Below are 17,792 nucleotides of genomic sequence, written 5' to 3' on the forward strand. Positions count from 1 at the left end.
ATGTCCAGGATCCAAACCTGTGAACCCAGGCCACCAAAGCAGAGCACAAGAAACTTAACCACTAGGCCATGGGGCCAGACTCTGGATATTTTTTATTTCTATAAATATTCCAGAGCTTTGTTCTCCACCGCAATTAAACTGCTTAAAAATCAGCCTGATCCTTTCAGGTCTTCCTTTTAAGCTTTATTTGGAAGGACTAGGGCAGCATTTACTCTAAGGCTAATTTGGCCGCACTACTGAGGCAAAAGACTTCCCGTTACCCTACTTGACGCTTCATGAATTATGATGTTTTCCACATTGGTTGGTGAGAATAGGAACTATTCTTGGCCTTGTATGAGCTCTGAGAATTATTTCCCATGATCATTTCAGGAATTTCTTCTTCTACCTCAAATAGCCTCCTCACTCAGACCCTCTGATCAGTACTAAGCTGAAGACTTAAGGGGAACCTTTGCAAGCATCCAAAGTTCTCTCTCTGTATGAGCTCTCTCCTCTCCAGTACTTTTTCTTGTGAACGATAACCACCTTGGCCTCTGTGAACTTCCGGTTTGGTCTCCTCAATTAGATCACAAGGCTCCACCTGAGTTCCCTCTTCATGCACCAGACTTGGAAACTCCCTCTAGGCAGTAAGCTTGGATAATCATAGGGATCATCTCATTTGTTTCCCATCTATCAAGAATCACTGCCCTTCATCACCTGATACCTAATGTCTTGAACACTGTTGGTTCATATATTTTGTTCAGTTTTTTTACCTGTTTCTGGAGAGAGGCTAAGTTCAATCCCTGTTCTTCCATCTTGACCAGAAGACAAATCTAGTGGTGATATTCTCAGAACATAAGGTATTCTTAATTTGATTTTAAGTTACCAATATGCAAAATTTAGCCAATTCCTTGTTTTGGTTAGACCAGACACCCACTAGTAAAGAGGTGCTTTGCAACTATCATTTCAAACAATTAGTAAGAAAATCAATTATTTCCGTATAAAGTTGGTTTTCTTTTCAACTTTTATTATGCTTTCTATATCATCTCTTTCCTAAACAGATAAATTACGCCACAACTATCCTTTTGATAATGCAGATATATTTGAAGCATCAAATCATAGAGTCTATTGTACATCCTAAATACCCTCTCAAATTAAACGACATCTACCCATGTCACTGTCAGTCCCCAAATCTAGGCCACAATCATCCCTACTCAAGTTTGAGAGAGTAAAAGAGAATAGTAGAAAAAGAGAACAAGAAGAGGGGAAGGAAGGGAAAGTGAGAGGAAAGAAAGAGAAGGAAAGTTCTGTTCAATGACTTTATTGCTGAAATCCAATTAAATTGAGCAGGTCAAGTCTCCACTGTCATTGACTGAATTAAGTCAATAAAAAAAAACAAACCAGGAGATAAAATGTTGATGTTGATCTTAGCCTCACCTACTTTTCTCCAAAACCTACAACTCTAATCTCCCATCTTCACTACTATTCTTCCCTCTTTGGAGTGACAAAGGAGCCTAGTTGGGACTAATTCAAAAGATTCATGTCCAAGGTAGGGGTGCGTAGGTACGTGTGTTGGGGGGGGGAGGGTGTGCATGCGCGTGTGTTTCTTGGCAAGGGCAAGGAGCAGTGAATTATTTGGGAGGGTAGAAGATGGGATACTGAAAATGACGGAGAAAGGCAGGAAAAGGCAAGTATTTTGCCTTGATAAAATGATCTAAAAAGGCATAAAAAGATGAGACCCATGGACATAAAGAACAGCGTTATTCAGAGCTTTTTTAACTAGTCTTCAGTATTCATAAATAACACAAAACAAAGAGGAACAGGATGAGATGGAAAGGAGAAGTCAAATGGCTAACCAGAACCTCCAAGTTCACATTTCTACAAGATGTTTTTTTATTTTAATGGGTTATTTCCTCATATTTCAAACATATCCAAATATGGTCAATTTAAAATTTATCATCAAAATATACTCAACTTCTGGGTTATTCAGAAACTAACCTACTTAAGACCAATTAAGTTTCATTTTCTAAGTTAAAAGCTAACATCTAAATACTACTACTACTGTGAAATCAGTCTCATATCACAATTTACAAATTTTCTGAAGCAAACTGGGCCTTCTAAAAACACTCCAATAGAGTAAATATTATTTTCTAAATAAATCAGAATCAAATTGGTGGATAAAGTGGAAGAAAGTTGATTACTATGCTTCCAAGAGATTCACACTAGTTTTCTTTTAAACAGAAGTTCTCCTATTTATAATTTGACTATCTTAAAGGGAAAAGTAGCATGTGTGTGTGTCACAACCTGCCAAATGAAAATTAACTAGTAATAAGTTTTGCGTTACAGTAGAACTAAACAGAAAAATTTTCATGAACTCAGCGTAAAGTAATTCTCTATATACAACAGCTTGAAACTACAGGCACATAAATTTCCTAAGATATTTGTTCATCTACAAAGTTTGTCAGAGATGGGTAATACTATAAACACTATTCTTGAGAATAGCTTGATGATTTGTATCAAAATAAAAAATAAGCAGGCCCTTTGACCTAGTACCCCCACATCTAGGAATTAAAACGAAGGAGAAAAATCACACAAGTCTAAAAGATTAAGTTTAGCACATTTTAAATTTATGACTTGTTTTTAAAGAAAATGAAATCACTAAAGTATCTATTAGTAGGGATCCAGCTATATGGATTATGGTACATACAACAGTGTGCAGCCATTAAAAATCATGTGGATTGATATGTTTTTATTTACCATGGAAAAAGGCCCATACCACTCTTGAGTAAAAATAAAATAAAAATTAGAGTACAATACAGCAATTATACTAAATTGTTATTTCTGTAAAATGATGTGCTTATTCATAAGAGAAAGGAGGCTCAGTGGTGGGGAGCAATGGGAGAGGGGGAAGGGACGGAGGGAGGGGGAGAGGGAGAGGGGGAGAGAGAGAGACAGACAGACAGAGGGGATGTGTGTGTGCATGTGCATATGTGTGGAAAAGGATGCTAACTAAATACGCTCACTAAAATCTGAAGAGAGGTGTTACCTCTAGGTGGTGAGGGAACTGAGGACATTTTTGCTTCCTTCTTTATACTTCTCTGTAGTGTCTGACTTTTTTCCAATAAGTATATATAATGTTTACAAAAAAGTTTTAAGTTTGTTAAGATTTATAAATCATGAAGCCACTTACACCATTCCTTTTTCTTTGCATATTATCATCGCTGAATGAAGTGGCATTACAATAAGAATTCACATAAACCAGGCAATATTTAAACTGAGACGAGTAGAACCAATGTATATAAAAAAAGCAAAATCTCTATCTGGAGGATAGATGACATTTAAAAACAAAAACATAAACTGCTCCTCTTCCACTTAAAAGCTATTTACATATCAAAGCTCTCCAATAACAGTAATCATTAATGGTCATGGAGGCATACCACCTAGTTCATTCTCAATATTACACTCCCTATTTACATGTCAATTATCTCTATAAAGCTGGGGTGAAAAGTATTTCTCTCCCTAAAAGGAGCAAAAATATCCATTTAGGTCAGTTAGCAGGCCCAGGAGAATGAGACCATCACAGGATTCCAGAGAGATCAGAATTACTTTATATAGCTAAAACTATTTTCTACACCTATGTACATCTTCTATCCACAGCTATATAATGGTAAAACTCACTTGTCACACTGCATAGTAAGAGAGATTCACTCAGAGGCATTCTCTCTAACTAAGAATCCTGCCATATTTAATCACAAAATTTAGCATACATTAAGATTTCTCAAACATTTTTCAATAACAATATTTTATCATGAAACGGTACCAAAAGAAAGTTTAAGAAAATGCCCAAAGCATTAAATTTCAGGACTAACATTAGGCCAAATACTCATCCCGCCAGATAATCATTAATCCAGGTTCATCTAATTAATTATTTCAATAGCTAATATATAAAAGATGCTGTACTAGGCACTGTGGAGAAGAAAGATATATAAAACATAGGCACTGTGCTCTAGAAGTTCACGGTCTGGAATTCACAGATAGAGAATGTACCCTGAACCCAATTCCACACTCCCAAGAGCTCAGATCATCCATGTATCAAAAAAATATTAAATATCTATAGTGCACCTACTCTTAGCCTATAAGACAAGTTATATATACATTAATTAGAGCAATGTAAGTGCTAAGGGAAAGCGAACAAATGATTAATGCTGTCTAATTAGGTCATAAGACCATATGCTTGAATTGAATCCTAAAAGACAAGTTTGCTGAGTCAAGACAGAGAGAAGGGCACAGCAAGCAAAGTGAATGTTCAAAGGCAGAGGCAGGAAGAGTATGGTACTCTTCATGGAATGGCAAATAGTTCTGCAGCAGTAATCAGGAGTAAGATCAAGAGGCACCTTGTATACTTTTCTAAGGGATTTGGATTTTATTCTAATGACAAAGAACAGATGACAAAGATGAGAAATAAGATCAATCACCCAGGCAGTGGTTTGAAAGATAAGAACAGAAGTAGGAAACCAGGTAAGAGACTGCAATAATAATAGTCCAAGTAAGAAATGAAGGTGGGCCTAAATTATAACTTAGTAATATTAAAAGCGAAGACAATTTCAAAGTTGCACAATCAACAGATCTTAGTGGCTGAAGGATGTGGCAGATAAGACAGAAGAGTGAAGAAGAGCTCACAAATTAGACAACTGAGTACTATCAAGAACCAAGACAGAAGCTAGTCTTTACAGTGAGTACAGACGACTGGGAGGATTAAAACCAATCTCTGGAAGTCAAATGTGAATAGGGAGTAGCTGAAGAAATGAAGATACATGAGATCACCAAGAGATCACTGTGTGGAGCAAAACAGAAGAGAGTCAAGGACAGAGCTTGGGAGAGTTCCTGAGGGCAAGGCCTAGGACAAGAGGTCCTCAAAAGAGACTAATAAGGAACAACAGTCTAAGAACTAAGGGAACAAAGTTTCAAGGAAAGAGGAATGGTCAACAACATCAAATGCAGCAGCGGTCAGCGAAGAACAGCTACTTTTGGGAGTCAGGGAACCTTATCAAAGAGAGCTGCAATAGAGTGGGCAAAGTGAAAGGCAAAGCACTGGGAATCAGGAGATGAATGAAAGGTAAAGAAGTAGGAACAGTAAGCAGGAAGCATTTCTCAAATTGTATGGCACAGTTTCCCAAACATACTGACCACAGAACAATTCCTCATGCAGCATTCCTTGGCTCTGGGGTTCCCGAATAGGAGAGACTTAAACATGTCATGTTTAGAAGCTAGAAGGAAGAAATCAATGTCAACAGAGAGACTGTCCAAAACTTAAGGGATAAATAAGGGAATAAATTGCTGGAGGAAACAAAGACAGGTTCTGAAGCATACAGTAAAGGAACACCTGTTTGTCTGTGACAGAAGGAAAAACGGTAAGAAACGGGATGAATGAAAATGTGGTACACAGATAGAAAAGCCGACACATGAGGTAATTCATTCTGAATGATCTCTTTTCCCCCTTTCTGAAGAACACAAGTATATTACTCAAAAGTGACAGAGAGCAAGCGAGAAGGTTGAGGAGAACGTTAAAGGTTTAGACAGCAGCCATAGAGAAGAGGAGAGAAGAGAAGGGTCTGGAATGGACTGAGGTCAGAAAGCAGTACATATAGAGTAAGGCCATTCATCTCAGTTGCACTGTAGTTCTACAATGTTTCAAAGTCCTGAGGAATCCTGGGTAGATAGGTTGAAACTTCACCCTTATAAATTCCAATCCACTCCATCTAAAGCCCAAATCACCCCATTTCTTGGGCCCTAGACACTAGAAATCACCTGAAATAACACCAAAACTTAGCAAGTAACTAAAGACTGAAGTATATCCAGTGAGTTTCCAAACCTCCCTGGGATCTTCAAAGCACCAATAACAAGCAACTAGAATTCACAGGAGAATCTGAAGGACAAGAGATTTTAATGTGAGCATTCTTCTAAGTTAACACTTCTTAAAAGAAATGCCATTTCATCAGACCACAAGAGGGAAAACCACCACCAAAAGAGGTGTTGACAAGTATGAATCTCCTAACACACCCAACAGCCCAACAGTTCTTATTCATTTACATCACTTAGGGGGTGAGCTAAAACAACAGCAATAATAACAACAATTGATGATTCCTCTCCCCACTATTTCCAAAGATCTGAAACAAAATGAATATGATTTTATTTAATATGTCACTACTTTTAGGTAAATTTTAACCTGCTATACCCTGAGAAGTTTACATCATTCAAGCTGACGCCTAATGTTTATGTGAAGAATGGGAAGACATTGTTATCCCTTTGGGAAAAAAAGCATTTTTAAACTAATTTTTAAAAATATTCAAGTGAGTCAGGATTAAAATGAGAGCCCTTAAAAGATACTTAATGTCACTGCGTCAGTCTATATATACCATGATGTCACACACACATCTGAATATAACTGACAGACAGTACCCTAAACCAATATAAACAAAGACCAAGTTTAGGAGTGATAAAGTGAAATTGGAGGAATGGACATTTATTTAATATCTATTACATGCCTGGAAATTTGAATCCTCACAACTCTGTAAGGTAAGTGATAAAATATTTCAATCCTAAACAACAGCATTTGAACTAGATAATCATAGAACACACGAAAAATCTTGAATTCACATAGAGATTGATCAAGCGGAGTTAATCATTCTAGGCAGAAACTGAGGAAAGACAAAAGGAAATTTGCACTTAGGTGAAATAAAGTATTGCTGATGTGGAGTTTCAGGTGACCTTCTATCTACCATCTGCTTGGTGTATAGGCTGAGATCACGAGAAAAATACAAAATGGAGAAGCTTCATCACTTAACAACACTGTCAAGAAGTAAGTAAGACTGCTAGGAGGCTCAGAAGATTCAAGAATATCAAGAATATTGGGACAGTGCTAAACTTGGAGTTTTAAAAAAATAGAAGGTCTTCTAATGTTTCAAAAGAAATCACCATCCCATGTTCTAAATCAGTTATGATAATAAAACTAAGCAACAGTAACATATGATGGGCATAAAATCCAGAAAACCTTTGACCAACTTTTTTTAATACATAGAAGTCTTACCAACTTGCCAATTTTACCGAATTGTCAAAATTACCAATTGCACATATTACCAAATAAAAGAAAGCTAAACAGTAACATTCAGAGACAAGCAAAATACCTTAAGGGGGAAAACTATTAGAAACAATCAACAGCTACAGCAAAGTTGCAGGATATAAAATCAACATACAAAAATCAGTAGCATTTCTATACACTAACAATAAACCAACAGAAAATGAACTCAAGAACTCAATCTCATTCACAATCGCAACGAAAAGAATAAAATACCTTGGGATAAATTTAACCAAGGAAGTGAAAGATTTATACAACGAAAACTACAAGACCCTCTTGAAAGAAACTGATGACGACATAAAGAGATGGAAAGACATTCCATGCACATGGATTGGAAGAATAAACATAAGTTAAAATGTCCATACTACCTAAAGGAATCTACAGATTCAACGCTATCCCAATCAGAATCCCAATGACAGTCTTTACAGAAATTGAACAAAGAATCCTAAAATTCACATGGGGCAACAAAAGACCGCGAATTGCTAAAGCAATCCTGAGGAAGAAGAACAAAGCCGGAGGCATCACAATCCCTGATTGCAAAACATACTACAAAGCTACAGTGATCAAAACAGCATGGTACTGGTACAAAAACAGGTGCACAGATCAATGGAACAGAATCGAAAGACCAGAAATAAAACCACACATCTATGGACAGCTAATCTTCGACAAAGGAGCTGAGGGCCTACAATGGAGAAAAGAAAGTCTCTTTAACAAATGGTGCTGGGAAAACTGGACAGCCACATGTAAAAGATTGAAAATTGACCATTCTTTTTCACCATTCGCAAAAATAAACTCAAAATGGATCAAAGACCTAAAGATTAGGCCTGAAACAATAAGTCTTCTAGAAGAGAATATAGGCAGTACACTCTTTGACATCAGTTTCAAAAGAATCTTTTCGGACACCGTAACTCCTCAGATGAGGGAAACAATAGAAAGAATAAACAAATGGGACTTCATCAGACTAAAGAGCTTCTTCAAGGCAAGGGAAAACAGGATTGAAACAAAAAAACAGCCCACTAATTGGGAAAAAGTATTTACAAGCTACTTATCTAACAAAGGGTTAATCTCCATAACATATAGAGAACTCACACAGCTCAACAACAAAAAAACAAACAACCCGATGAAAAAATGGGCAGAGGACATGAACAGACATTTCTCCAAAGAAGATATAAGGATGGCCAATAGACACATGAAAAGATGCTCATCATCACTAATCATTAGGGAAATGCAAATCAAAACTACACTAAGATATCACCTTACACCCGTTAGATTGGCAAAAATATCCAAAACCAAGAGTGACAAATGTTGGAGAGATTGTGGAGAAAAAGGAACCCTCATACACTGTTGGTGGGAATGCAAACTGGTGCAGCCACTATGGAAAACAGTATGGAGATTTCTCAAAAAGTTAAAAATAGAAATACCTTATGACTCAGCCATCCCACTACTGGGTATCTATCCTAAGAACCTGAAATCAGCAATTTCAAGAGTCCCATGCACCCCTATGTTCATCGCAGCATTATTTACAATAGCCAAGACGTGGAACCAACCTAAGTGCCCAGCAACTGATGATTGGATAAAGAAGATATGGTATATATACACAATGGAATACTACTCAGCCATAAAAAAGGACAAAATCGTCCCATTCGCATCAACATGGATGGACCTTGAGGGTATTATGTTAAGCGAAATAAGCCAGACAGACAAAGACGAACTCTGTATGACTCCACTCATAGGGGGTAGTTAACATTAAAGACAAGGAGAACTGATCGGTGGTTACCAGGCAAAAGGGGGTGGTGGGGGGAGGGCACAAGGGTGAAGTGGTGTACCCACAACATGACTAACAATGATGTACAACTGAAATCTCACAAGGTTGTAATCTATCAGAATCTTAATAAAAGAAAAAATTGCAGGACATCCGAAGCTGTTTATGTGTTTAAAAAGGAGAAGTCTTGACAACAGAGACTGAAGACAGTGTGGGTGAGAGCTGAAAGTTGTTTTCTTTGTCTGGGTTGGGAATAAATGGGTGGGAATAAAAAGATCTTCGATCACAAAAAAAAAAAATACCTTAAGGGTACAAAAATAATAAACACATGCTTAGTCTCAAATATTTACAATCCAGTGGGAAAAGACAAATAGATCAACTTAATATAAAAGAGAATGAAATGTTAACACCAAATATTGTGGAAATGGTTAAAAAAAAATTTTCTTTGACGTATTTGACCAAGTATTCACAGAGAAGGCAGCATTTGAGCTAACTCTTGAAGGAAACAGGACGAAAGATATTTTTCAGACTCAGCTAACAATGGTACAGAGACACAGAGGTACAGAGAATTGACAATGTATTTCACATTATATGAGGTATGAAAGATTGCATATGATCAGAATTTAGTATGTGTGGATGGTTAGAGAGAGGGCCATAGAGAGGGAGAACAGATCCTGAAGGGATTTGACAAAAACTATTCAGAAGATAGACGTATGGTATAAACTAGAACTATGTCGGTACTGTTAATAAACGAAGGAAGAGAAAGATACTACAGAATTTTAAAGAATAGGGATTAGAGGCAGACAATATAGTAGGAAAGTATCAGGATTTAGAATTAAATATAGATCTGGGCTAGAATCCCAGCTCTATCCCTTACTAACGATAACCTTTTTCTAAATTGCAATTTCCATATTTGGCAAATGGGGATAATACGTCATTACTGCAATAAAGCCTTAATATGATGAAAAATGTAAAGTGTCCCATGTATTCTTTCAATTAACGTGTAGTCAAACGTCAGTAATTTCCTTCTCATAATAAATGGTAGAATGTGGGAGACGACGGGGAAGAAGTCAAGATACGTAGCCTCAGTGACTGGGAAGAGTAAGCCATGAACTAAAGAAGGAATGTAAGAGAATAGAAAGGAAGCAGGAGATTTGGAGAATATAAAAATACATTGAGTTTTAGACATGTCATATTTTCAATGATAGTGGGATATATCACTACATGCAAAGATATCAGAAGGCAGGAAAAATTCAAGTCCATCTCAGACAGTGCTAACAGAAATAAAATTTTAGGAATCTTAGGTATACAGGGGAAAGCAAGAAACAAGTGAGCTGATAACAGGAGCTCACAAGGAGCTGGGGATGAAACAAAGAGTAAAAAACGCAAAGAGAAGAGAAAAACAAAAGGTGGCCAAGAGTATTAAGTATTGGATAAAACTGGTGGCTTGGCAATTAGGGAGATCTCTGACAAACTGACAGCAGTTTCAACAAAATTTTGATGACACCGAACTGCAGGCATTCAAGAAATAAATGGGTAGTAAAGAAATCAGGGAAAAGAACAGAATCTATTCCAAGGGTCCCCAAGTAAGAACTCCACAAACATAGTAATGGAGATCAGATGGGCATTATGAATATTTCAAACAGCCATATGAAAAATAAATTTAGCCTCCATCGAGCTACAACAGATTAAGGAAAATACTAAGTTTCTTTGAGTCTCTAATCAGCATACTATATATACGTACATTTTTTTAAAATGAAAGTATGAATCACTGTTTTACAAATGTCATGTGCTCAGTAAAAGACAGGCTTGGTAGAAAATAAATAGAAAGATTATTAAGTACTAAAAGATTGGGAATCATGGGGCTCTTGAAAAAATCCAGCACCAAAGAGAAATGCAATTATGAATGATTCAGGTAGAAACCTTCGGAGAAAGTTTCTGATGTTGTTTTAAGGCTTTTTGTTTGCTGGTTAGTTGGTTGGTTTTCTTTTGTTTTCAGAAGAGAAAAAACTTCTAAAGATGTTAGGTCAGGATTAAGAAATCAATGTAAAGAAATGTTTAAAGTTCCAGAAAGAAAGGCAGTTAAAACATCACTGAGAAGAAGATGAATCACAAGAAAAAAGGACTGACCTTACAAATACTACAGAGTTATAGATCAGTTGCAGTCCATGTTTGGAAAACATGGGTTCAAATTTCTGCTCCTCTACTGACTACTGTTTAACATCACTTAGCGTTTCTGAGGACGTTTCTCCATTTAACAGTAACATCTGTCCCATAAGCTATGAGGAAGACCAAAAGACATAATACATGTAAGGAGCTTAGCACAGTGCCTGGCACACAGTAACTGTTTAAGAAACACAGCTATAATTACTAAAATAAAATATAGATACATATCTCTCTGACCTTCAGATTGAGAAGACCCAAGCTCTAAGGAAAAGAAACAAATGAAACAGGAAAGATTTATATATCTGGCTACACATCCTTAAAAATTTTTTATGTGAAAAATATAAAATATTTTTAAGTAAGCATCATACAAAACTAAAAAAAAGGTATAGAATTGATTTATATAAATTATTTTTCCTATACAAAAGAAGATAAAAACCCCAACAGGGAAAAAAATGTACCGACGTAATCTTTGCTCTGCATAAACAACACGAGGTACCCAATTTAGGAATTCACAAAGATAGTAACGGAGACCAGATGGATATTTTTCAATACTTCAACATGTGACTGATAACGTGAGGTATTTTGACCCTCTGATATTAGACCAAGCTAATAAGGCATTCTTTATGTCCTTAAAAGAAAATAAGTATTTGAAGCATAAAATAATAGTACTATTTGAAACACCAGATTCCGATAACACCAATTCAATCTTTCGCACACTGAATGCAAATAAATCTACTAGAAGCTGTTGTACTTAAAGCAGAATTCTAACATACACATTCTTGTACTAACCTAATGATTTTGGAAGCTGTGCTAAAAAAGAGGTGCCTCAAAAGTGCCGCTGGGATAAGCGGGGCAGTTGTGGGGAAGACGAGTGGCTACACCTCTGCATTTAGCAGTGTTTCACCCCACAACCTACAAGCAGTTCCAGCTCCATCTGTATCTGTTCTTATTAAGTTGGGGTCCAATTTATTTTCAACCTTTCTTTTTAAAAGTGAAAAATAATTCTAACAATCCCCATCAAATCTCCCTCTTGCTGATTTCAAAGATAAAAATTCAGTAAACTATATCGATATTCTTAATTGACATATTCAAAGCTTTCCAATGAAATTTCAAGTATATGATTATGTGTAGCCTCCCCCACTCGAGTTTTTCCTTATTTTTAGAAAAATACTACCAAAATTTCAGTTGGGGTAAATACCATGTTTTGCGTTATTTTTGGAATAATTTCTTTATTTCTGTGCCCAAGGCAACATTAGTAACAGATATTGCTATGTTGTTAATACTGAACAAACCAAAATGTTGTGGAACCCCTTCAATAATACACGGTTGATGAAGAAATAAAACCAAGTTGTTAACCCTGCTATATCTTTTCTGCATGTGGTACGTATACGTGGGATTATAGGCTTTTGGCTAGCAGCATATTAAAAACACCAATTTACTCAGAAAGTTTGGCAGGAAAGATACTCTACCTCCAGCTAAACTAAAATTTTGATTAACAGAACTATATTATACAATTAACAATTTTTAAAAATGAGAAAATAATAACTATAATCCAAATTAAAATCGAATATAATTCAAATTATTTTGCAGGTACTTCAGAATCTTATACAAAAGCTAGCCTTTGAGTTATCAAAGTTCATTTTCATTATTCAGCACTGATAAGGCAGAATCGAAGACTGAAATGTATCTGTAATAACTATGACAACATACTACTCAAGTTAGTTTTAGAACCAATACTTGATAGGTTCGTTTACACATAATTTTTATTTACTAGTGAAAATGTACAAAAGACAACATATGGAGCTTCCTGCTGTTCAGATTCCAAATAAATTAGATTTTCTGTAATAAATTTTATAATATGACTTTTGAATGTAGTACCCTGAATAACTTTGTGTACTAAAAATAATTGAACCTAACTGTTAAGAAAATCCAAAAAGGAAAAACTAAATTTAATAAAAGAAAAGGAAAATATACCACAAGCAGAGAAAGCTCAAAAAGCCACCAAACAAAATCATTTAGTTGGTTAACGGACCACTAATCTTAACTTTGATTGAAAAAAAAAATCATGTAAGTGTATCAGCTAAGCCATCCAATCTCACACCCACCACCCCACACAGACACAGAAAGCAGCCAAGATATTCACTTTCAAAAAATGTCTCATAAAATGATTTTTACCTGTAAATTGTTTTCTGTGACTCTGTTCCACCAAACCATATCGATGGGTACTCCTGATTTACACCTGTCAGCAAGGCAGCCAATAGGGTTCTTTGCTTTTCGCGCCTTTGATCCCATCGGATTTCCATCGGAATAGGAAACAAGTAAAATTTCTAAGACACTCCCTCTAATGTCCTTATCACTACCCGCTATTTCCCACCCCCGCCCCCGATACACACCTCCAAAATACCCCACAGTCCTAACAGGCTGAACAACATTATATAAAGCAACAGATGTTTTAGAGAAATACATTACAATCTGATTTTATAAGACTTTAATAAATAGAAATTAACTAATCAGCAAAGTAAATGCCTTGCAAAATTTTTTCCACTGGCACTTACCTATTCTCACTGCAATATGAAGAAATGGCTTCAAGGGCACCAAATACAGGTAAAAAAATTATCCAAACTGTTTTCTTTTTCTGCGTCCCATCTCACTTATCTTTTTCCTACTGAGAACTACCCCACCTAAAAGCAGCAGCTAATTCCTAAGGAATGGATTTTCTAAATTTTTAATATTCTATGCACATTAGGCCAGAGTACAAATCACTCTGTCTTCAGTGGGCATTCAACTTAAAGTACTCAATGAAAAGAAATAACTTCAAACTTTAAAAAAAAAGTACACAAATCTCATTGGTCTTATAAATTCAGTAATTTGAACAGACTGATATTGAATAAATTGCCCAATCAAAGCATAAATTCATTGGCTAACATTATAACAAAGTTAGTAAGTGATCTTAATAGTGGTTGGCAGGGCTGTTTTATACATGAAAGTTAAGGACATGTTCCATCATCTTACTTCTCTTAATCATAGCAAATTTGCACTAAATTGCATCTTAAAGGGAATTTGTATCTATTTTTATCCCTTTAGCGAATACTGATTCATTTTTTAGAAGGTTATCTAATTTAAGACCTGAAATAAGAAAATCTATGTTTACTCGTTCTGTCACAAGACTGCTGAAGCAAATACTTAAAAGTAACTTTCTCGCAAAAAGGTGTCATAGCCAGAGAAATATATAAAATACATAAAAAATAATTTTTCCAGTATAAAGACAACCAGTTTGAGGAAAAGATTTGATTTCTAAATTTCAAAATGACCCTACAAATAATGGCTATGGAAATTATTCTACGCACATTAGATTCTCCACTCCACAAATGGGCTCTGCCGTGTTGTCTTTAAGGAGGAAAAAAACCATTAAACTTGCATAAGAAAGGTAACTAGACTACCTACCTACCCGTTATTTATAGCAATGGACAACGTTTCATGGAGCTAAAATATTTTCACCTCTATGCAATCTTGGACTGATTCAATTACCCTCTATGTCTACTCACAAGCAATTTTTTTGGGATGATAATAAAAACGTACCCTTTGGAACCATATTATAAAGGAAAGAATTTTAGAGTAAGTGATTTCTAGTAACGTAGCTCACAACTGTAAGGCTCTGACACACAGCAAAAATAAGAGAATCTTCATTAAGCCTTCACTAATTTAAAATTTATAATTCAGAAAACGTCTGAGCTAAGAACTATCATAAAATTTCAACATATCAAAGAATACTTATTTAAACAAAATCACAACCTGTCAAACAGAACTTATACAAGGACACCTAAATTCCAGTCATATATTCGAAAGCAAAAAAATTATTATTTTAAAAGTTCTTCTGTTACTCAGATCCTTCACAAATTCAGACTTGCTTTGGATCCGGTTATTACAATTAGTGCAATTAATTTTCTTATAATAGTGCATTAAGCAACACAGAAAAAAGGTTTTATATAAATCCAATGTATCATTCCTCCTCCCCAATAGCTCTCCTCATATGTTTCTTATTTTCCCAAAGACGAACCCATCACTCCTCTCCATCACCCCATCCCCACAAAAACCTACAATTAGCCTAAGGCCTTTCCTCTTGGGTAGTAGGGATCCCCTAACACATGCCATTGTAGATTTAAGTTTCTTCAGGAAAGTGCCAGAGATTAAAGTCTAATCCAAAAGTAAAACCTTCTATGTGATTCTGAATGAAAAGCCCTAAGGTACCAATACCATTTAAAACAACATTGTAAGCAAGAGAAGACAAAATAACATCAGAAAAGAGATGGTGGCAAGAGAAAGTATGATGGTGAGGCAAAAAGATATAACATAGACGTCTCACTGCATATGCTAATTATAGTAAAATCTCATCTGTAAGCAAATTTCCAAATTACTTGAACTAGTATTTATTCCTTGAAGAAAAAATGTACTTTCTTTTTCTTTCTTTTTTTGGTGAGGAAGATTGGCCCTGAGCTAATATCTGTGCCAATCTTCCTCTATTTTGTATGTGGGACACCACCACAGCATGGCTTGATGAGTAGCATGTAGGTCTACACCTGGGATTCAAACTTATGAACACCAAACTGCTGAAACAGAGCATGCAAACTTAACCACTACACGACCAGGCTGGCCCCAAAATGTATTTTCAACTAAACATCTGAGAGCCTACTTTGTATCAGTAACCATCCTAAGTACTTGGAATACAATAATGCATAAAACACACACCTAGTAGGTAACAAAGTCACGCAAAGAGAACATCCTCGTTGTGATATAACAAATGCATATATAATCAAGGTACCAGTAGAGCAGAGACAAAGAAGGTTTCACAGAGAAGGCAAATGCCTGAGCAGTTTTGAAAGAGGAGTAAGTGTGCCTAGATAGAAAAAAAGAGTGAGAGTGAGAGAAAGATGTATTGTAAGCTAGGAAAACCGTATACACAGAGGCATGTGGGCACTGCGGTTTTCAGGAAAAACCACAGGTATTCGGTCTACCATTAGTAGAGGGCCAACCGTGACAGCAAAAGATGAGGCTTGAAAGCAATAAAAAACCATAAATTGTTTTATATCCCATGCCAAGGAGTTTGGACTTCACTCCACGTGCAGTGGGGAACTCCTGAAAGCTTACGAATGAGAAATCAACTGAAAATAGGTAGACAAATTAAAGCACTCTGGCAGCAGTCCAAGTTAGGTTTTTGCAACCTTAGCATTACAGACTTTGGATAATTCTTTGTTACGAAGCCTGTCCTGTGATTTGGAGATGTTTAGCAGCATCCACGACCGCGATCCATAGATGCCAGTGGCACCAAAGCCCCAGTTGTGACAACCAAAACTATCTTCAATGCCCCCTGGAAGCAGGGGGACAAAACTGCCCCCATGTGAGAATCACTGTCTAGATGAAGGATGTGAACTCAAGGAAACTGCAATGGAAATGGAGAGCTAAGGCCTGGCTGGGGAAAGATCTGCTGGGTTAAAAACAACTATTGGTGGGGCCAGCCCCATCACATACTGGTTAAGCTCAATATGCTCTGCTTCAGCGGCCTGGGCTCACAGGTTTGGATCCTGGTGTGGACCTGCTCCACTCACCAGCCATGCTGTGGCAGTGACCCACATCAAGTGGAGGAATACTGGCATAGATGTCAGCTCAGGACTAATCTTCCCCAAGCAAAAAAGGAGGAAGATTGGCAAGAGAGGTTAGCTCAGGGCTCATCTTCCTCAGCAAAAAATAAATAAAATAACCAACTATTGGTGAGTAACTGAAAGTAGGAGGTAAGGGAAATGGAAGAGTCAAATGAAAGATGAGGAAATAAAAGAGGCAAATGAAATTTTACAGGAAATGTTTATTTACCCCTGAAGTTATTCCCCTCGAGTTTTCTGAGTTCGGGAAGATCCAAACTCCTCCCCTTGCCCTTAGCTTCCAGCAATCGTTTCCTAGATCAATCTTGAGAATGTGATGATCAAAAAAAACAGTAAGTTCCCTTGTTGATCCTCCACCCCTGACAGCCTTGCCAGTCCTGGTTATTATGGAATGGAGGCATTTTAAAATGTCACGTCCTATTGGTAAATAACCAGCTTTTCTGCTCCACCTCCTAGTAAGTTAGTATTACACATCAAAATTCTCAATCTTTTTGATTCTGTGGTAAAATATTCAGCAGAGCATGTAACTTTTATTTCTCTCTCTCTAATACATACAATTTTTACTTTAAGTCTGAAGATTCACTACAAAAGTGATTTTTATCATTCTTCACAAAATCTAAATAAACAGCACAATAAGATAGTATAGTTGAAAATAGTCTTACCCTTTTTATTGGGCATTTAAAAAAAAAAAAACAGCCTAGGGCTTAAACAAAAGCTCCCAGGACAAGAAAAAGTTTGAGAATGTATTCTAGATTAGCACTTCTCAAACTGTAATGAACAGATGCATCTTCTGAAGATCTTGTTAAAATAAAGATTCTGATTTGGTAGGCCTAGAGTGAGACCTGAGAGTCTGCATTTCTAAAAGGGTCCCCAGACTGCTAGCACTGCTGGTCTGGTGACCACACTTTGACTAGTAAAGTTCTAGAGAATGTCAGAGAAAAGACCTGGATAAGAAACAAGCAGCAGTCCAAACAGAAATTGGGGGCTCTCTCCACAATGAAAAGGGACAGGGGTTCAATAGCTCAACATCACCTCATTATAGCTTGCTCTACATACTCAGAGCCTTAAAGATCATCACTCATAGCCCCTAAGGCCCTGG

The 17,792-nt window shown here is 36.5% G+C and overlaps 1 protein-coding gene across 1 annotated transcript in view; it reads right to left on the bottom strand.

Moving 5' to 3' along the window:
• LOC103543567 (PAN2-PAN3 deadenylation complex subunit PAN3-like) overlaps positions 1-17,792 on the bottom strand; it is a 46,007-nt gene that overhangs the window by 14,870 nt on the left and 13,345 nt on the right. The window contains exon 4 of the mRNA XM_070606857.1: positions 13,215-13,319. Within this exon, the coding sequence (XP_070462958.1) occupies positions 13,215-13,319 (105 nt within the window). The remainder of the gene's footprint in view (positions 1-13,214; positions 13,320-17,792) is intronic.

Source organism: Equus przewalskii, unplaced genomic scaffold (genome assembly GCF_037783145.1).
Source record: "Equus przewalskii isolate Varuska unplaced genomic scaffold, EquPr2 contig_9199, whole genome shotgun sequence".
NCBI classification, from domain to species: Eukaryota; Metazoa; Chordata; class Mammalia; order Perissodactyla; family Equidae; genus Equus; species Equus przewalskii.